General features: G+C 45.9%; 1 protein-coding gene across 5 annotated transcripts in view; it reads left to right on the top strand.

Moving 5' to 3' along the window:
* Positions 1-22,112, top strand: part of CASQ2 (calsequestrin 2) — a 65,794-nt gene that overhangs the window by 2,071 nt on the left and 41,611 nt on the right. For all 5 annotated transcript variants that reach the window (XR_014844393.1, XR_014844394.1, XR_014844395.1 and 2 more), the window contains exon 2: positions 21,025-21,109. Coding sequence is in view for 1 of the 5 variants with exons in the window: in XM_021089995.2 (XP_020945654.2) it covers positions 21,025-21,109 (85 nt within the window). In the remaining 4 variants the exon portion in view is untranslated. The remainder of the gene's footprint in view (positions 1-21,024; positions 21,110-22,112) is intronic.

Below are 22,112 nucleotides of genomic sequence, written 5' to 3' on the forward strand. Positions count from 1 at the left end.
ATATACACAACTCCCCAAGAATCTATCTCCCTCAGAGAGAATTCTTATTCCCAATCAAAATCCTGAGAAGGGGCTCTGCCCTGGGCTCACCATCGCTCCAGGCACCTTTGATCCCAGAGCACCCAGCAGAGACTGACAAGGTGGAAGTTCAGCACAGGCGACAGTGTGATGCCCGCTAGGCTGCTCAGTCACTGGAGGAAAGAGATCACAGAACTTGGAGTCAGGAGATCGGGCTTTACGTTCTGGCTTTGCCTCTTCCAGATACACGACAGAGGGCAAGTTCCTTAATTTCGCTGCACCTACTTTTAAGTCTGGAAAAAATAATAACTATCATACAGGCTTATGAGATGATTAAATAATAATAGTTACCATTTATTGAATGCTTGCTGTGTGCAGAGATTGTTCTAAGTGCTTTGCATGTAGTAGCTGGTTTGATCCTTACAGTATCTCTCTGAATTAGGTACAGTTACTCTCCCCATTTTATAGAAGGGGACACTGAGGCACAGGGAGGCCAAGGTCACTTGACTAGTGCAGGTGAAAGCAGCCTTGGCCCCTACACGGCGTTACTGCTCGCATCGAATGAGACAAGGTACAAGGAGCTGCTGATACCCTGTTCAAGAGGGTTTCCAGAATCTTCCTTAAATAGAGCACTCAGCCTGTGGGCCTGGCCTGGTGATGCAGCTGTACCACCCACAAGGCTGAGAAGCACAGACCCTGGGCCACTGCTCCTGCAAACATCCCAACCTCGGCCATTGGGTTCCCTCCATGAGGGTCGAGGTGGGGGGCTTTGCGGAGATACTGGTCAGCAGCAGGCTGTTCCACAGAATCCAGAACAAAAATGGTTCCGGAAATCCCGTGAGTGATGGGAGGGTGGATGAGAGCCTCTACGTTTTGTTCCTGGTCAAAAAACCGCTATTGTCTTCTTAATTCTCTGGTCTCAAACCTACACTAAGGAAAATATTCTGCCAGTTACAGGGTTATGTCTGTTTGGTATAGAAGGAGGGGAGGAGGCAGTGCCCAGTGGATGTCTAGGAGGCAGTGAAAACTCAGCCCTGGGCAGACAGCACAGTAGAGCTGGGCTCCTGTCATCTGAATAGTTTAGGAAGGTGATTTGGGTTCGATCTTTGGCCACGCTCAGCGGGTTAAGGATCTGGTGTTGCCGTGAGCTGTGGTGTAGGTCACAGATGAGGCTTGGATCCTGCGTTGCTGTGGCTGTGGCATAGGCCAGCAGCTGTAGCTCCCATTCGACCCCTAACCTGGGAACCCCCATATACCTTGGGTGCAGCCCTAAAAAGCAAAAAAAAAAAAGTTTAGGAAGGTGGCTTCCCCTGCTTTTAGTTACACCTCACCATGACCGAGTATACACAGATCAGCACAGAAGTGAAACAAAAGTTTCACAGCACAACATATATTATTTGGGGAATTCTTGGGGAAAAAAATTCTTTCGTCTTCCATTTTGTTGTTCTTTTCTATTCTGTTGTAGTTCATTTTACACATGCTGATTAAATTAATCTCCCTCTCCAATGATGAACTGCCACGCCCAGGTTGAAAGACCTTGAGCATTTTTAGGGGCTAGATGATTAGGAATTAGAAATTCATAACTCGTCACATAAAGGCCATCCCATTCTGATAAAAATCCATCCATCAGTCACACAGCTGTCACTCCACGGTGGGCCTTGGGGTGCCTGCTGTGGATACAGGGAACATGAGGCGCTCGGGTGGCTCATGGCCTAATGTGGAAATTACAATGAAATCCAAATGAAAAGCCACCACGCGATGGGGTCACTGTGACAGTAGGGCAACGAGAGGTCCTCTGGGAGTGCAGAGGACAGAGGGAGCTCCCGCTCTCTGGGAAGGATGCAGAAGGGGCGATGAGAAAGAACTGGTTTGTGAAAGTGAGTAGAATTTACTAGGCACACAAGCCCTGGCAGGGGCTGGAACCCCAAGAGCTAAGATTCTGACAGCTCTGAGAACTCTTTTCCCACCCCGCTAGCTTCTTCTAAACTTTGGCCACAAGGGCCTTATTCCTTTGGGTAAAGATTTTACCCCTCCCTAGTCCAACCCCTCTGGCAGAGGTCATCTGTTAAGATGCTGCCAATCATTTATACCTCCATCGGGTCGAGCCTGTGTTCTATGTGAGAGTAGGTTTGATAAGGGGAAGAGGAGAAAGAGGAGAATGTGAAGCCACTAGAAGCTTAGGCAGAAAAAGGACCCCCAAATATGTCACCGGGATGCATCAGACTCAAACTTTGCTTTCTGTTTTGGCTGAGGGGGCCCCGGGGTTGGCGCATTGTACAGAGTTCTATACAGATGCTTTGTAAATGCTTGTTGAATGAATGCATAAAATGTTAGAGCTCAAAAGAGCCTTGAGAACCCACTAGATTGTTCTGATCCCCTCATGTCACTGATGTGGCCTTATAGGGATGTGATTCACACAACTGGTAATCCTGATTCTTGGTTGAGCCCTTCATCTACAAAACAGCACACACTCATTTAGAAACATTAGACTATATGGAAAAAAGGAAAAGTAGTCAATAAGAACTACCACCCATACATATACACAATGGAATACTACTCAGCCAGAAAAAAGAAGGAAATAATGCCATTTGCAGCAACATAGATGCAAGCTGATTAGCCATACAGCTGTTACTTCCTCTCATACTAAGTGAAGTAAGTCAGAAAGAGAAATACAAATACCATATGATATCACTTATATGTGGAATCTAAAATATGGCACAAATGAGCCTACCTACAAAACAGAAACAGACTCACAGACACAGAGAACAGACTTGTGGTTGCTAAGGGGTAGGGGGGACTGGGAATTTGGGGTTAGTAGATATAAGCTATTACATTTAGAATGGATGGGCATTGCGGTCCTACTGCACAGCACAGGGAACTACATCCAATCTCTTGGGATAGACCATGATGGGAAATACTATGAGAAAAAGAATGTATATAGAGGTATGACTGGGTCACTTTGCTGTACAGCAGAAATTGGCGCATTGTAAATCAACTATAATTTTAAAAAATTTAAAAAAAGAACTGCCACTCCAAAATAAATACATTTTTTTCCAGTATTTTTTTCTATTCGTAAATACACATTTTCCAGTTAGGTTTGTACCATTTTTACAGTTTTGTTTCCCGCTTTTTCCATTTAAGAATATTGTGAGGCTTCCTATGTCACTAAAAAGTTTTATATTCTTGACTCACATAATGTTAATGCTGGTATAGTATTCCACTGTATGATCACACATATTTTTAAAATAATTTCTCTATTTTTGGATACTGACACAATTCCAGGGTTTAACATTTTTTGTCTATTTATAGTTGTATTGTTGTTTAAGTGAACATTCTTTGATTTCCAGCTAGATTGAATTTTTTTCATAAAATTATTTAGGATTTCCCCCTGTGGCACAGTGGGTTAAGAACCTGACAGCAGCCGCTTGGTTTGCTGTGGAAATGTGGGTTCGATCCCTGACCTGTGCTGTAGGTCACAGCTGCAGCTTGGATTCAATCCCTGGCCCGGGAACTTCTATGTGCCCTGGTTAAGGCCATACAATTATTTTCCATTTACATTTTTCTCATTTTCCTATGACTTTTCCTCATTTTTTTCTATTGAAGTGTCAACTGAGATTATAAGGGGAGTTGCAACTTTGTGTGCTGTTTCCTCCAGCTTCAGCCAAATCACCAAAGTGAGTCATACCCCAGGGGTCAAGTCCTGTTAGCCCTGCAGGACTCAGACACAAGAGGAGGATCTGAGCAATGAATCTGATTCCTCCTGGCTCCTTTGTGCCTGCCTCCACCTTCCTCCTGAAGCGGCAGTGCAAGCGCTGCACCCACCGTGTTCTATAAATATTGCCAGAGAAAGCCCTCCAACATCACCAATCCCTCTGGGGCTGAAATGGTGTGCTCTAACACGGGCTTCCGAATCAGAGAGACCTGGGTTCCATTCCCAAAGAAGTATCTGCATTCAGGTGACGTGGAGATGACAGTGCTAGTAGGAGAATTCCATGAGGCGGCACAGCCAGACCTCAGCTTCCAGCACACAGAAGGTATTGGACAAATGCTGGATCCTTTTAGCCCGCAACCCCTTTCAGTGGAGATTTTGGATACGGCCCAGTCGAACCCCGCCCTTTTAGAGACTGAGGACCCCAGGGCCACTTTCAGAGACCTTAGGACTGGTGATGGGATACCCTGTTGCTTATTCACAGCCAGCTACGCCCAGAGAGGTGGAGTGGCTTTTCCTGACCACAGACCCGCTCCCTCTGATGGTCAGGGCTTCGCGGAGCCTGAGTCTGATACATTCAACCACCTCATCCACACCGGTGTTTTTTGTTTTGTTTTGTTTTTTTCTGGTCTTTTTAGGGCTGCACCCGCAGCATATGGAGGTTCCCAGGCTAGGGGTCAAATCAGAGCTGTAGCTGCCGGCCTACACCAGAGCCACAGCAACGCTGTATCCGAGCCACGTCTGTGACCTGCACCACAACGCCAGATCCTTAACCCACTGAGCGAGGCCAGGGATCGAACCTGCAACCTCATGGTTCCTAGTCGGATTTGTTAACCACTGAGCCACAACGGGAACTCCCACACCAGTTCTTAAATGAGGCCCCTTCCACGTTTTCACTCATGCTGCAGCCTCCCGCCCGTTGAGAAATTCCTCCGTTTCCTTCAGCCTCCTTCGAACTCACTCTTTCTCTCCTTGGAGACATATGTTGGCGTTCTCCTCCCTAAATTGGAAGCCTCCTGAGGGCAACTAAATTCAAAGCAAATTTGGTAAGAGGGGGAGTGAAAAAAAAAGATGGAATCAAGTTCATATGGACAAAGACAAAAAACCAAATGGTTTAGAAGTCAAAAACATAAATGATGATGTGGCAGAGGATGCCCCGGTGTCAGAAGGAGCCTGCGCTGGCTGTGCAGACGGCATCCACACTGTGAGTTTCTGCGCTCGCTGGAGTTGGTGTCATCGTCCCCCCGAACACACCTAGGCCAGGGGTAGGGAACCATCTACTTCCTTGTCTTCCCCTCCCACCTCTGCACAGGTCTTATCCCCGCGTCCAAAAAGCCCATCTCCTTTCCTTGGCACCACTGCCCCTCCAGGAAACCAACATTCCAACTGAGGAAGGAGGAAGGAAAAGATCAAGTTTTCCCTGGCAAGCTTCGTGCTTGAATTTCATGACCCCGTAAGCAACTCTGGAAGGAAAGGAGAAAGGGGGCATGTGCGCCCCTCAGAGTTGGAACCTCCGGGCTCTCGGGATCACATTCACCTCCAGCTGAGGCCGCGCACTGTGTGTGCATCCAGTGGGAGTGATAAACACACAACCTGTGAACAATGGACATGGACTAGATGAGGAGACCCTATGGGGGAGTGTCTCAGGCAAGTTAGTGAATGTTTTAGAACAGGAAAATACTTATTGTGAATCCCTAAAAAGAAATAGTCATTCATCAAATATCCATTGCTCTTAGCAGACACTCAGTAAACCTAGCATGAATGAATGAATGAATGGATGAGTCACTGAATGGATGCTGGATATGCAGTGCTTTCCATGCTATGAACAGTAAAAATCGGCTCATTTGTTTAGGATGGACTAGTCCCTGGGACTGGCAGGCAACCTTGGGTCCTGGCACAGAACTAGCCACGTCATCCTGGGAGTGGCCTTCCAGGTTGACCAGCTGTTCCTGTAGTTTCTCGGGATGCCCAGGGTGCTTCACAGTGTCCCCTCTGTGGGACCTTTTGCTTTTCCTGCTTGAAGAGGTCCCATTTAGCTCACCACAAGAAAGCTGCTGCCGCCCCACACACGACCTGCCCAGAGGTTCTCTCCCAAGCCTGCTTGGATATTAAATGGCAAGATTACTACCTAAAAACTATTGGAAATGATCTGTCTGCTAGCAGGAAGAGTCATTATTATAGCCCAGTTTTCCAGTGCTGGGGAGCCGGTTGTTTCTCAATAACTTTTAGATGATACCAAAAAAAAAAAAAAAAAAAAAAAAAAAAAAAAAAGTTCTGGAGTTCCTGTCATGGCTCAGTGATGAACGAATCCAACTAGGAGCCATGAGGTTGCGGGTTCAATCCCTGGCCTCGCTCAGTGGGTTAAGGATCCAGCGTTGCTGTGAGCTGTGGTGTACGTTGCAGACACGGCTCGGATCTGGTGTTCCTGTGGCTGTGATGTAGGCTGGCAGCTACAGCTCTGATTAGACGCCTAGCCTGGGGACCTCCATATGCCATGGGTGAGGCCCTAAAAGGGGGAAAAAATTTTTTTTTTAGATGGTGATTGCAGCACACGTTGCCCATTAGACCCGAGAGGGGAGGAAGGGGCTGCGTCCATCATCTGTGGCAGAACCAGAATCCCAGTCCTCCACTGAGGCCTCTGGGTTCTGCTGCCACCTGCTAAGTGTCTTAATGCCACTGCTCTGTCTGCCAAGGCCTCCGACAGATGGAGTGCCCTTCTCTACTCAGGTCTCAGTCTCCTAATCGATGTGTGTGTGTCAGTGAGACTATCTTTGGTGGGGTGACTGCAGCCTCTTCAGACCCTGCCATGTGCCCAGTGTCACTGACATGACTCTTGCGCTCAGCCAGCCTCGTGTATCCTGCGTCAGATGAGGTCGCAGAGCTTGGGGAAAGCAGACCGCTGCAGGTCAGGGGAACGGAACTTCCCTTCTTCTACTCACTATCTGATCCCGCGCGAGTCACAAATATGCATGCATTTCACTCACCTCAAAAAATCAACTGTGTGCTTTCTACCTCCGTGAAGTAAGTGAATTAAATGAAAGCAGGGGAATACAAATTTCTTGTAAGAACAGCAGCTCTCCAAGTGTCAGGTGTTATTACTTTATGATGTTGGTGACTATTTAGGAAATTAATCTGTGTAGAAAGCAGAGTGCCTGCACTACAGCTGGTGCTTATCGAATGCTAATTCCCTTCACCTGTTCACTGGATAGGCGGCCCACGTTCTTGGCCAGTTGCGGTAGTTCTCAACCTTGGCTGCACGTGGGAGTCACCTGAGGCATTTTAAGAAAATACCTATCCTGAGTCTTATCCCCCTAGACACTGATGTAATTGGTCATGGGAGGGGGGAGCAGGATACGGGACGATATTCGAGTGCTACAGCTTTTAAAATCTCCCTGGGTGATTCTGATGTGCAGCCATGTTTGTGGACCCCTCGAGGCCTGATGCTCAAAATGTGGACCCCAGACCACTTCAGCAGCACTGGTATCACCTGGGTATGTGTTCTGTTTAAACAGGATCATGAGGTCATTCAGAGGCAAGTTAAGGTTTGCAAAGCGCTGTGTGGTCTCTTGGGTTGGAGACGTTTTCCAGGTGACCAGAATCAGGTGCACCTGCTTGACCTTTCATTGCTTGACCTCCTGAATGACAACTGACCCGTTCCCCATGCCTCGGAGTTGGGGAACTGCTGGGACGTGAAGTTGGTTTGGGGGCTGCAGATTCGGGTCTGCTCTGGGACTCAGCAGAGCCTCCCAGCCTTCTCCCTGGGGCCCTCACTCAGCAGTGATTGATACTCGGGACCTCCTTAGAAGGGGAGGAAGCTTGAGAGGCTTCCAGTGGAATTCCAGGGCCAAATCAGAAGGTGCCTTTGTAAGGAATCTTAGGTAAGGGTCCAGGATTTATATAAAAAGAGAGGAAAAGAATCTGTTTGGCCACCATGTCACACTGCCCTTTTCTTCATAAGAGATGACACATCTGAGAACCCTGGGGGTATAGGAATATGGGACACTAAGATATTAGCATATTTAACTGGAAATCATGGGAAAGCTCCTAGAGCAGACTGGTAAGTATTTTAGAATGTGGAACTAAGTCTTCTGAACACCCAAGGAGACAATCTTTCATTTATTTGCCGCATGTTCATGCACTGACTTAGAAAATGCAGCTGACATGGTCCCTGTTAACTAAGGAGTCGTTCTTCTGGTGTTGATGATAAGAACTCACTTCCTTTAGGTCTGCGCCACCTTATGAAAGACATGATCTCCCTGACCAGCTGTACAAGTCACACCATGAGCATCCCCTTATTCCTTCCACTTTACTCTCTTTTCCTCCCCAGCACGTGGCTGGCATATTGCATACTGTCCGACACTGCTCAGCCCCTTGTGTGTAAACCCCTTGGAGGCAAAGACTTTGTTCCCTTCATTGCCGTCCCCCAGTATCTAGGTCAGTGTCTGACTCACAGTGGGCTCTCAGCAATGTTTGTTGAATGAATGCTAAATCAATAGAAGAGGAAGGAGGAATGGGGAAAGAGTACTTACTATGAACTTACCATAAAACATGTCCAGTGTGGGTACTTTACATATGTCATTCTGCTGAGTTCTTACAACATAGTCTTACATTATGCACAAAGAAATGTTTCCATAGAGTTGAGTAGAAATTGCCCAAAGTCATAAAGCTATCAAGTGCAGAGCATGAAGCAGGATTTGAACGCACATCTATTTGGATCCAAACATCGGGTTCCTTCCATTATACCAAGGAACAGCTGAGCCGCTTGCTTCCTGCTTGTAAGTTTATTAAAGGACAAGGGCCTCTGGTGTGAATTCTGGATTTTCACCCACACTTGAGCAATGTTTAACTTCACAGCTGGACTAAGTGTTAAACCAAAGAGACCAGTGTGAGTAAAGGGACTAATGCTTAGCACATACACGGAGTTTAGTAAGTGTTTGTTGGGTGGATGAATGTCGAGAAAAGAAAAGGACAAGGAATTATAGATACATTGTCTATATTGGAAATGTGTTTCTCCTTGATATCTTGTTTAAATTAAATCAATTTTTCCATAAGAACTGATGGGAAGTGTGAAAAATTAAACTGAATCTGTCAGATTCAGGGAACTATTTGTTATCCTTCCTTAATCCTGCTGGGATATGAATAAAAAAGATTGTTTTAAACATGGGACTCTCAGTCCAAAATACATACCCAGCATGGGCATAAAACTCCGGGCCTGGTAAGGCTGACACTGCCTTCAAACCCATTTAGCACTGGCACATGTCCCAGTGGTTGCATTTCCAAACCCCAAGAGAAGGCGGCAAAATGAAGCTTCTGGAGTCAAGTGAATCTACAGATGGGATGGTGTGGGAACACTGGGCAGAGAATAGCAACACACACAGGATTCAGGTATTTCTTCCAACTGCTCACTGCCCAAAGATGGCATTCTCCAGACCTGCACCTGCCACTCTCTGGCAACCCAGATGAGGTCAGGCTTATTTTGGTTTGGCTTTGAGAATAAGTCCCCACGTAGAGCCAACTGCTCTCAGAAGATGGACACTCAGGCTCACATTTAAATCACACTTCTCCTTGGAGCCCGTGCGCCACTGAACTATTTGATGCATGTTTGCTGGCACTCCTCAGTAATAAAACGAGAGACTGGGGTGAGACGGTGAAAAGACAAATGCTATGGTAAGAGCAAATGCTATGGATGGAGCCAATTATAGTTCAAGTCTTTCTTCCATATTAATAAGGAAACAGAGATTTTTACAAAATGGCAAGTAAACTGTTGACTCAGAAGTTTTTCCACCATCAGAACCATCTCTTCTCCCTACTCCCACCCCCAAAAGCCCTCAAAAATACTTGAGCCCAAATAGGACATGTAGTCTTTGTATTCCCAAGTTAGACCTCCTCCAAAAGTTAATTTTAATTTTAATTTGTCTTTTGTCTTTTCTTGAGGGCCACACCCACGGCCTGTGGAGGTTCTCAGGCTAGGGGTCGAATCAGAGCTGTAGCTGCCAGCCTATGCCAGAGCCACAGCAATGCCAGATCTGAGCTGTGTCTGCGACCTACACCACAGCTCATGGCAACGCTGGATCCTTAGCCCACTGAGTGAGGCCAGGGATCAAACCGGCAACCTCATGGTTCCTAGTCAGATTTGTTTCTGCTGCACCATGACGGGAACTCCCAAAAGTTAATTTTTAAAGAGAGATAGGAGAGACCACGAAAGCCACTATGCTAAAACTATGGTAAGGACTATTGCAGTGTACAGCAGTAAAATAAAAATAAATCTGTTTCAGAATCACAAGATTTTTCTTTAGAAGCAGTGGCCCTACTCTCTGGCAGTCTGAGCTTCACTGGTTGGACTAGAGTATTTCCATATAATTATCAGCTCAGCCTTAGCATCTAAAATCACTTATTCCAAAGAATCTGGAAAAGAATACATACACACACACACAAACACACACGCATAACTAAATCAGTGTGCCGCACACCTAAACTAACACAACATTGTGAATCAACTATACTTCAGTTTAAAAAAAAATACATAAAAATAGGACTTGTTTCAAAAAGAAAAAAAAAAAAAAGGACCAGTTCCATCAAAAAAGTCTCCACAAAGTACTGTGTCTGTACAACGAAGCCTCTGAGGTCCTTTCTTCCATTGACTGGATGTGGTTTTATCCAGATAAGCTGTTTTTGTTTGGACAGACATGCAGGAAAAGGGCCAGCGTGCCATCTTGCAGTGCGATGGGCTGGGCAGACCAGAGCCGCTTCTCAGTGCCCAGGGAGCCTGTTCCAGGAGTGCCCGCCTGCTGCCCGGCCCCCCAAGCCAGGCAGGCCTCTCCTCGCCATCTGTTGTGTGCAGGGGCAGGGAGATGGGCCAGCAGGCACCCCCTCCCACGCTCACCTGCCTCCCTTACACAGCCCCAGCTCAGCACCCCAAGCCATTGCTTAGCCTGACCCCACACACGGCTTCCTTATGAAGAAACTGACAGCATTTCCCGAACCCAAAGGGACAAGTGAACACAAGCCACAAACAGCAGCGCACACGATGGCCCGGCCACCTGGGAAGTGCACACTTAGGCGTGAGACCCCTGGGGCTGAGTCCTTGCACTGGCCAGACCACAGGCAGGCGGCTGAGCTCCTCAAGGCCGAGCCCCTTCCTTTGCAGAAAATACCGCAATCCCCTCGTCCCAAGGTTCCTCTAAAGAGAACAGAGGGGGGAAAAAAAAAGAACAGAGGGCTGGGTGTAAAGCGAGTGACCCAGGTCTGGGGCTCAGGAATGGACCGGTTTTGAATTTATCGTGTATGTGAAGGCACGTCGAAAACGCCAGCTCTCAGACTAGTTCTCTGCGGTATTTGTTGTCATTAGCAGATGTTATCAGAAGAAACACTCGTCAGACATTTTGTAAAGTTCAGCCAAGGTTTCTCTTCTGCCTTTTAATGTGTGCTGTGGGAGAGACAGGCAGAACCCGGACTGCCGCACTGCACATTTCGAAAGGATCTCCATCAGCTGCAGCCCTTCCTTCTTCCCTCTGCTTGTTTTTTTTTTTTAATGAGGTGCACCAACCTATGGGACAGTTAGTTAGAATAGATGATCTCAGAGTTCTCTGTGGTTCAGGGGGTTAAGGATCTGGCATCGTCACTGCTGTGGCTTGGGTCCCAGCTGCAGCTCAGGTTCAATCCCTGGCCCAGGAAATTCTACATGCTGCAGGTACAGACAAAAAAAAAAAAAAAAAAAAAAAAAGAGAGAGAGAAGGAAAAAAAAAAAGAAAGAAATGGGATGGTCTCAGAGTTCCCTTGCAGTACAGCAGGTTAAGGATGTGGTGTGTCTCTGCTGTGGCGCAGGTTCAATCCCTGGCCTGGGAACTTCCACATGTTGCAGGTGCAGCCAAAGAAAGAAAGAAAAGAAGAGAGGGAGGGAGGGAAGAAGGCAAGAAGGAGGGGAGGGAGGGATGAGCTCTCCCTGGCTGCAGGAGTGTGGTAGGTACTTTGTGGGATGCTTTCCAGGGCCTGGGAGGGGGCTGTCAGAGGGCATCAGCATTTGGGCTGCCAGACTGCATTTTCACAAGCTCTTGGAGACAGAACGCTGCTGGGAAAAACTGGAAAAGTCATGGTCTAGTTCCAGGTCACTCAAATCCATTTTTTCAAAAATCCCATTGCGGAGTCCTGGTCATGGCTTAGTGGTAAAGAGCTCAACTAGTATCCATGAGGATAGAATTCGGGTTCGATCCCTGGCCTCACTCAGTGGGTTAAGGATCTGGCATTGTCATGAGCTAAATGTGGGTCCTAAATGTGGGCTGGGATCCCATGTCACTGTGGTATAGCCCGGCAGCTGCAGCCCTGATCTGACCCCTAGCCTGGAAACTTCCTTATGGTGTGGGCTCTAAAAAAGACCAAAATACAAAAACAAAAAAACCCCAACCCCCCCAAAACAAATAACAACAACAACATTGAAACAATATTTTTAGTATGAAAAACAGAAAAACCTGGCTTCCAGGAAAAGCCTCCCTCATTCAGTCATTTGGGACATCAAAAAATGCTGCCCAGTGAGCCTGTGCTTGTATGTGTGAGATGGTTCTGGAGTCGATGGTTCCAGTGTGTGGGCCTGAGACCAGCAGCGTGAGCATCTCCTGAGATGGTGTCAGATATGCAGGTTCTTGGGTCCCATCCTAGGCCTGCTGAATTAGAAATACTGGGCTGGACCCAGCAACCTGCATTTGTACAAGGCTTCCCTCCAGGTAATGCTGACTCAGGCTCGGGTTCTAGAACCATCAGCTTAGTATAACGGGGTTCCCCTGCAGTGAATATACAAGTATTCATAAGCACGTGTATACGTGTTTCTCCGCAGGAATTAGATCTCATTTTTTTTTTTCAGATTAGAAAATTGAGATCAGAGAAGTGTGACCTGCCCAGAGTCTCATAGCTGCAGCAGAGCCCGGATTTGGACCAGGTCCCTCCGAGGCCCAGGTGAAGGGGGTGGGATGTAATGGATGAGAGCTTAGGCGCTGGAGCCAGAGTGTCAGGGTTGGAGTCACAGCTGTGTGGCTCTGGGCAAGTTGGTTAACCTCTCTGTGCCTCTATTTCCTCATCTCAAAACTCCTATTTTACATGGGTTGTGTGGAGATTCAATAGGATAATTCATGGAAGGTGTTGGAGCAGTATCTTAAATCTAGTAAATACCCAATAGAGGCTATTTTTGTTATACTGTCTCTTAAAGTGGCCGAATGGAAAGAACACACAGCGTTGACCTCCGAGTCTCCTCCTTGGCTTTGGCCAAGGTGATGGCCCCAAAGTGCCAATAAAAACAATCAACCCTTTCCCTCAAGGGTTTTTCAGAGGCCACCTAATCCAGCCCCTGGAGGCCCCAGTGTTCACTTGAATCTCATAAAATAGCTGTTCCATTCCATTCCCTTGCCTGCCTCCTGTGTGGACACATCATGTGCCAAGCCCCCAGCTATACATAGCCCAGGCCTCATCCGAGGGCGGCGGAAAGTGACAGGAGATTACCGGAGATGAACGTCAGCTCTTCGGTTCCAGGGGAGGACACGCACAGTGGTTGAACTGTTTGACATGTGGCCAAATGGTATCAGGGACAGTGGGTGAAAAGAGCCATTTGGCTCCTGGCTTCTGTGGAGAAGGCAGGATTGCAGCCAGGGTAGTTTTAATGACCGGCCCAAGGGACATTCACTTGGAGCAATGATTCGTGACATTTTCCCCCCCGGCTCCTCAGCCCTTGATTTTTTTTGGATTCTTGACCCTGCAAAAGTCACCCCCTCTCAGCTCTTGGTAAGTAAGCCCTCCCTTTCTGCCATCCGCACCTGCCCCCGACCCTGAAGCAACTTAGTCTTTCTCCTCCATGAAGACTATTCTTGAGAAGTGGTGCAAACGCAGCCTTCTTCTTATCCCTCCAGATTAGGGCTGACAAGTCCTACAGAGGGACGGGACTTGGAGACCATACACAGATAGTGCATCTCGTGTGCGCTGTCCTCCGAGGCCCGGGGACTGTCACGCAGCCCAGGGAACATGCTCCCAACGCTGCTGTTAGTCTCCCCCTCCTTTCACGGCAAACTTCCTGACCAAGTGACCCACACCTGCTCTAGCATGTCCCTGCTGCCCCACTCATTGGCCTCACTCTCGGGGCTTTGGCTTCTGTCCCAGCTCCTCTCTGAAGGTCACTCGTGACTTACCATCTTGAAAGGAGAGACCTCACAGTGGTCCCACCTCCGTGACTCCCTGAAATATTTGAACCGACCACATGCTGGTTCTCAAGCTTCTCCCTTCTCGTGACGTTGGAGTCATGACAGTATGTTCCCCCCCAGTCCTCTCTGCCTCCAGGCAGCCTCCTTTTCGGGCCTCCTCGAGCAGCCCGTCCCTGACCCTGGGGTTTTCTCGTACACTCTCTTCACGCCCTCACCTTGCACAGTGCCTTGGGGACCACTTCCCCAAGCTCTAGGTTGGCACCTCTGGCTCTTGGCTGCATTTCCATTGCCATGAACTCTTTGCATCTAAATCCAAGCTGAGGTGCTGGCTCCTGGTTCTGGCTTGCCCTCCTGACACCTCTGTTCCCAGGCTGGGGAGCCCAGAAGCATCTTGCCTCCTCCTCTCCTTAGCCCTTTCCCCACCCCATGGCTCTCCAAAGTCATGACATTGTTCGAAGGTCTGACTGTTTCTCAACCTATGATGTCACCTCATAAGTTCCTTCATCTACTGCCTTAGCTGAAGACCAGTGACCTCCCACTCACACTGCGGCATCAGCCTCCCAACTGGTCACCTTCTTTTCCACTTTCCTTTCTGTCTGGCCTACCCCTCAGATCAGCTCTCCCCAAACTCAGATTAGCCATATTGTTTTCCTACTCAAAGGTCTCCCAACTGGAACTGCCAGCTTGAATGTTCAAAGTCCTTCACACTCTTTTTCTTTACTTTTTTTCTTTTCTTTTTTTTTTTTTTTTTGTATGGTCACACACATGGCATATGAAAATTCCTAGGCCAGGGATTGAATCTGAGTTGCAGCTGTGACCTACACCAGAGCTGTGGCAATGCTGGATCCTTAATCCACTGCACTGAGCCAAAGATTGAAGCAGTGCCTCAGCAGTGCCTCAGGCCAATGCAGTCAGATCTTTAACCCACCTCAGCACGGTGGGAACTCCTCACACTCATTTTCTGATATGCCTTAAACACACTACTCCTTTCACCATCTCTAAAGAGGCCTCTGTTCCCGGATGGCAAACTCTTCTCTTATATTCATTCATTTATGCCATTTTTTCTTCCTGGGATGCCCTTGCTGCTCTCCTCTGTCCCTCCAGACACTGCTCCTCTTTCAAGGTCTAGCTGGCCTCCCCTAACTTTTTCTTTTTGAGCTGTCTTCTGCTTAGGTACTATAGTCAGTACTCAAGATGGTATGTAGAGAAAAACAGACAGGGACGTGGAACTTACAGGCCCTCACATGGGTAACTGATAGACAAATGGTCGTATACGTGGATGTGTGCTTACAACCTGAGAAAGGCTTGTGACGGGAAAGCACAGGGCACTTTGGAACCTGTAGAAAGAGCGCCCAGGGCAGACGGGGAGTCAGGAAATGCCTGACCTTTATGTGTAACCTCAACCTCAAGGGTAGACAGGAGTTGGCAATGAATGGAGGGAAGGATCTTCTAGAAAGAGGGAAGGGCCTGCACAGAAGCAGAGCATGCTGAGTGTCTTTGTGTGCATAGAACAGGCGTCCCTGCAGGCAACTGCAGCCCTGTCTCTGCCTAGGCTTTGGGAGCACAGCTGAATGAGGAGATGCTGTGTAAAGACCTCCCGATGCGGGAAAGAGCTTGCTGTTTGGAGGAACTAAAGAGAGTGTGTTAAGAGGCAGAGTGGCCCAAGATGAGGCTGGAGAGGCAGATGGGCCAAACCGTGCAGGACCTGGTTGGCTGGGTTAGCGATCTGGGATTTCATCCTGCGTGCATGCAAGTTAAATCACACTCCTTAGTAGAGCCTGCTGATAAGCTCTGTATGATCTGACCTCCTGCCCACGAGCTTTCTCTCTGTGTCTACAGCCCTTCTGTCCGAGTCCTTTAGCACCTACCATGCATTTTTCATTAGCTTCCTCCTTAATGAAATCACAAGGTCCTTGGCTCTGGAATGTGTCTTACATACTTTTGCTTAGCCTGGAACCTCGATTACAGTAGGCCTTCAATTAACAGTTATTGTCTTTTTCCATCCCAGTATATTGGGCTTTCATATTTTTGAATTGCCACAAGGCTCAGAACCCTATCCAGCTATCATAATAGTAAGAAGAAAATATAGCATTTATTAGCACTTATTGGATGCCAAAAACTTTGTCAAGAACTTTACCTGCATTATCTCATTTAATCTTCATCAAAATTGTCTTATGAGTAGATATTGACATTGTACATATTTCACAGCAGAGCCATAGCTCTTAGACCAAGTCAGGAACCCAGGTTTCCGATGTCAATCCATACACTCTTGACCACTAGCACATACTATCCTTGGACCATTAATTCACTTGAAGATGAGATCTGCTTTGACCCCCTCATTACAGAAGTAACAATGATATGATAAATGCCTAGATAATACAGTATTAAAAAAGAGAAAGAGCATACTATAAATATCCACTTTTTTTACTATTGAGTTATACATATTATTTAATATAATTTTTTAGATAAAATCATTTTTGTACTCAACAAAATCAGTAATGGTCCGAACATATCCTAATGTTTCTGGAAAGAATAAATTAATCCCTAGGGGCTCCACATAACTGCTGATAAGAGACAACCCTCTACTCTAGGATTGAAAAGAGGCAAGGCCCTCCGAGAAGTAACCAACCAACCATCCAAACAAACAAAACCAGCAGGGGAAAGATTATAAGTCAATAAGAGAAAATTGGAGGCTAATCTGAAAAGAGTATTCTAGATTTCCGGGAACTTGAAAGATATATTGACTCTGCTTTCCTCCTCCTCATATTTGTAATTTTTAATTACTGTCATTTATGACAATTGCCTCTTCTCCCTTTGGCTCAAAAGTCTCTTAAACTAATGAAGTACTTGGGTCAGTCTATCCATTTACCCAAAGTATGCTGAGTATCTCCAAGGAACTATAGGAGATAAAAAAGAAGCATGAAATGGGCTTTTTCTCCTTAGGGAGGAAAGATGTATAATATAGAACTCTAATGATTGCAAAATAGGTGCCAGAGCACTGTGTCCCTCTAATGGGCTATTGGAATTCACAGAAAGGATGCTGGAGTGAAAGATGAGTCTGGAGTTGGGCTTTGCAGCCAAGGCCAGGCTGGCAGCAACCTGAGAGAGCTCAGTGAGACAGGGGTGTAGGAGAGCAGAGAAAGGAAAATGTGAGCTGGAAATCTAGGACCAGAGCAAAGATGCAGATCAGGTTAAGTGGGAGAGGCAAACAATGTTTGGTCCACCCCATCAGCCCAGCAGGGGCTCCCAGTCCTGGGGGGAACTGGTCATGCTAGGAGTCAGCCCAGAAGGCCCCAGTCTTTCACCACAGCCTTTCCTCCTGAACCCAGTCTCATTGCTCTCTCTTGGGTGGCTGCCAGCCCTGGTCACCCTTGGCTGAGGCCCAAGAAGGGTGCTTGCTAGGGCTGATGGAAGTGATGACACAGCTCAAGTGGGCAGGCTTTGGGCCTAATCAGGGTGGGAGGCGTGAGTGACAAGACTCTGCAGGGATTGTGCCTAAGAGTGCCAAGGAGGAGGTGGGCAGGTCTCAGCTAGCCCGGGTTCCTGGCCCATCTGTGACAGCCAGCTCTGTCTATCCATTGTACCTAGGACAGTCGTTGACTATGCCGAGTTAAACAGAAAAAGAGAACTGAGTTTGTCTGAGAGACCACCTTCTACTCATCTATCTTCCAATGTCACACAGAAATAATCAATAAGGGAACGAGAAGGTCATGCTTTACAAGCCTAGGAAAGGCACACATTTGCATCTTCCTAAAAACCAATAAAATGTGATGGCGTTATGTCTAGGAGAGGTCCGAGTTTAAATTCTGTTTAATTCTCAGAGTTAATCTCTAGCATTCTTACTATTTTTAATATTTCTCTCCTACACATAAGGTGGAGGGGCCAACAGGGCTGAGCATGGGCCCATGGGTCACAGTTGGAAGCATTATGCCATTTTGTTTTTGGATGAACTGGCACCCATTTGTAGCAGTGCTTTCCAGAGCCGGGTACAGGATCTGCTGTGTCAGAATCATGGGGTGTGGTAGTGTGGTTTACGAAAAGGTACATTCCTGAGCTCCACCCCAGTCCTCTCCTCTACATTCTGATGCTGAGGCCCAGAAGTGGAAGCCCCACTTTGACTAGTGTACAGGTGATTCTTATTAGAGGCTCATGCTCTAGGAGTAGGGAAATGTATTAATATCACAAAGCCATCAGATCGCATCACCCTTAATTGTGAACGATAGAAAGGGAGTGTTCAAGTTAACATTTTGATTGCACTAAATAGGACAGAGTGGCTTACATTGAAAACCAGGAAATTCATTCAAAAATAACCTTGTCTAATAAACTGAATGCAAGAGACTAGAGCCGAGTGACCGTGCAGAAAGACAGGTCTGTCTAAGCATTACAGGAACGCTCAAGATGAGTCATAACAAAAACATTGGTGATGATATCTTTCGTCCTAAGCCTTCCCTAGTGTCAGCCAAAATCCAAGAAAGAAGAGAAGAGTGCCAGAGGGGTGGGGGGTGGGGGCATTGGTTACCTACCCCTCCACCCCCAGTCACTAGAGGCATTCCACGGAGTGGCTCTCTGTGCTTCTGCCCAATATCCTTCACCTTAGAGGCTTAGGAACCAGAGAGGAAGAAAGAGATAAGGGAGCACTGAGAAGGTCAAGGAGGGAAGAATGAATAAGCAAAGAAAACCCTCAGAGAAATTACAGCAGGAGTGAAAAATCCAAGAGAGGAGCCACAGCTGCTGGGAAACTTGAAGGAAGACATAGGAATGAAGACAGACATGAGAGAAGAAACCATAGAAGAGAAGGTAGAGGGATTTATAGCACAAGTTGTAGAGCCAAATAAGTCCAGGGTCAAACCACCAAGAAAATAAAAGAACCCTAAAGGTATATGCACCAAAGAATATAACTGCAAAATGTGTGACGCAAAACCCAATAGAATGAAAGGAAAAAAAAGAATTAAAGGAAAAATAGGCAAATTCCTATCAGCAGGGTTACAAGACACAAGATAAACATATAAAAATGAATTATAGATTTATATACTGACAATAAATACATGGACACCAAAATTAAAAATACAATACTATTTATAATTATTCAAAAAATTTAGATACTTAGGTATAACTCTAACAAAACGTGCACAAGACTTGTATGCAAAAACCACACAAAGCCAATGAAAGAAATCAAAGATTTAAATATTTGAAGAGACATATCATGTTCATGAACTGGAAGAAAACATAGTAAATATGTCAATTATCCCCAAGTTAATATATAGATGTAAGGATCCAATGCAATGTCTATCAAATTCCTACTAAGATTGTTTTGTAACTAAAGACAAGATTATTCTCAAGTTTAGATGGAAATAAATGGAACTACAATCACTAAAGCAATTTCAAAAAAGAAGAATTGCAAAGGAAGAGGTAGTCTATCCACCTTCAGGATGGAGCTACTGTCATCAAGACTAGGTGGTACTGATTGAAGGACAGAAAGGAGAAAGCAGAAATTGACCCATATAATTATGTCAACTGATCTTTGCAAAGGTGAAAAAGCAGGAGAGAGGCCCTTTTAACAAATGCTGGTCTATCTGGACATCCATTAGCTAAAACACAAACACATAAACACACATACACAACCCTCAAGGTAGATCATGGACACGAAGATCATGATGGTAAAATTAAAACTATAAAACTTTTACAAAAAAAATTTCAGGATACAGGGTTAGGCAAAGAGTTCTTAGACTTAACACTAAAAGCACAATTCATAAGTGGAGAAACTAACAAATATAACTTGTTTCAAAATTTAAAAATTTGGGAGTTCTCAGCATGGTGCAGCAGGTTAAAAATCTGACTGCAGTAGCTCAGGTCACTGTTGAGGCACAGGTTTGATCCCTAGCCCAGTGCAGTGGGGTAAAGGATATGGCATTCCTGCACGTGTGGCATCGGTGCAGATTCAATCCCTGGCCCCAGGACCTTCCATATGCCACGGGTGTGGCCATTTTTAAAAATACTTTAACTTTTGTTCTATGAAAGACCCTATTAGAAGGATAAAAAGATAAGCTACAGAGTGGGAGAAAATATTTGTAAATCACATACCCAACAAAGGACTAATATTTAAAGAGCTCTCAAAATTCAACTATCAAAAAATTTAGAAAATAGACAAAAGACAATGAACAGGCATTTCATGGAAGAGAACATACAGATGGCAAATTAGTACATGAAAACATGTTCAACATCATGAGCCATTAGGGAAGTTTTGTACAACTGCAGTTAACCTACAATTACATTTTTTGTTATCTCTCTGGTAGCTTCTCCTCGCTATTTCTTATTTTAATAGGTGGTAAGAATTAGATCCCAGTCAATTGAGGATCTCCCTACTTCCTCACATCTAAGTTTCAGGAAGCTTAACACCTTGACAGTCTTGAGCTTAGTGACATCATCTTTGCTGGTGTCCAACCAGTGGAGTCTTCGGCCATCTGTCCACCTGAGGCTCCATCCTCTTCACCTTTGGAGTATGGTTCCACTTCAGGTTCTCTGCTAGTTCTTCCTCTCAGGTGCAAGCAGGAAAACCTTAGAGGCCATCTCAGATCTTTTTACCAGATTCACTCAATGGGCATTCTTCCTCTCAAGCCCATGGGGTGAAGGGACTTGAGGGCTATGCTTGGTATTGAGGACCCAGGTCTTCTTTATCCTAAGGTCCCTCTGCCTACCTGGCATCTCTTGTGTTCCCACTGCACCCCAGTTCATTTGGTGGCAGGAGCTGGGCTTCAGCTCCTTTTTGGGTTTCTATGGGTTTGAGTACTCTTTGCTTTTTGATTCTCCTCTTTCCCAAGTCAAATTTTATTTACCCTTAGGGCAGAGAAGGGTGTGTGACAATGGATATAGTCTTCTGAAGCTCATGTCTAAGGTCTGGTCCTCACATTTCCTCTCCTTGGTTCTCAGAATTCTGCTGAAGCATCCTTCTCTTGGGAGCAAAAGCACAGAATCCCTACATTGCTACTTGACTTGGTCACAGAGTAACAGGAAGTATGGAGGAAAATCTTCTTGTCAACAGATCAAAATAATATTCCCTGGCATTTTCTACCATCTTTCTGCCCTTGACTCACTTACCCTCCCACTTGTCTTTCCCTTCAGCTTGTGGCCCAGGTCCTGGAACATAAAGACATAGGCTTTGTGATGGTGGATGCCAAGAAAGAAGCCAAGCTTGCCAAGAAACTGGGTAAGAATGACTTTTTGAGATATATCATAAAGAAACAAATGTGTCTTGCAAAAAATAAGGGGGGATCACTTTTTCTCATATGCTCACTGGACTATTTTTCAATAAATATAAAATGATCCAGCAATACCTTTGTCTTGGGTTGGAGAAGAGTTTCACAAAAGTAAATATGGTCCTGAATGGAATGATTTCTCATTAATCACCTACTTGATCTTTGAATCAGTATGAGGAAAAAGGTTTCTTCCTGGAGAATTGGACACCAAAGATTCGAACCTTTATTTCCAGCTTGTAGAGAAGGTTAAAAGGCCGACTTCCTGGAGTTCTCGTCGTGGCTCAGTGGTTAATGAATCCAACTAGGAACTAGGAGGTTGCGGGTTCGATCCCATGGGGATCTCTCTGAGGAAGAGCAAATCCCTTCCTTCACCTATTACGTCCTGACCTCTTGGCTGAAGTAGCCAACAAAAGATATCATTAAGGGTAGTGACTCTGGAGTCCCAGTGGTTTCTAAATTAAGGCCAAATCCCAGCTGGGCATCGTCACCAAGGATGAAAGGAAGGATATAGATGAGGTATGGTTAAGCGATTACACAGTGCACAGTGTAATCTCTCATTCAATGCGTCATGCTTAAGTGCCAGTGTCCTCTAAGAGTCTTACACCTCTAATCCCAAGGAGGTTTACAGACACCCCCACACATGTACTACCCATTTCCCTCTCTCCGCATGACCAGTGAAGAACGACTATTCAGAGCGCAGGAGGTTATAAAACAGGACCTTTGAAAAAAGGTTAATTGGATTTGGAGTAGTAAACACAGGATAAAAAAGATTAGTGGTGATTCAATAAATACCTTTAGGTACATGAAAGTTCATTATCGTAGGGGCTTTCAAACACCTGTTTTCTATTTTATTTTCAAGACTAGCTTTAAAAAAAAACAAGACTGATATTGTCAGAGACAGTATTTAGGCTAGATACAAGGAAGAACTCATGACTATAAATAATAATGACTGAT

This window comes from Sus scrofa, chromosome 4 (assembly GCF_054392235.1).
Source record: "Sus scrofa isolate SSC_HxYL_T2T_F1_AM1 chromosome 4, Sscrofa_HxYL_maternal_Yorkshire_Landrace_v2.0, whole genome shotgun sequence".
Classification (NCBI taxonomy): Eukaryota; Metazoa; Chordata; class Mammalia; order Artiodactyla; family Suidae; genus Sus; species Sus scrofa.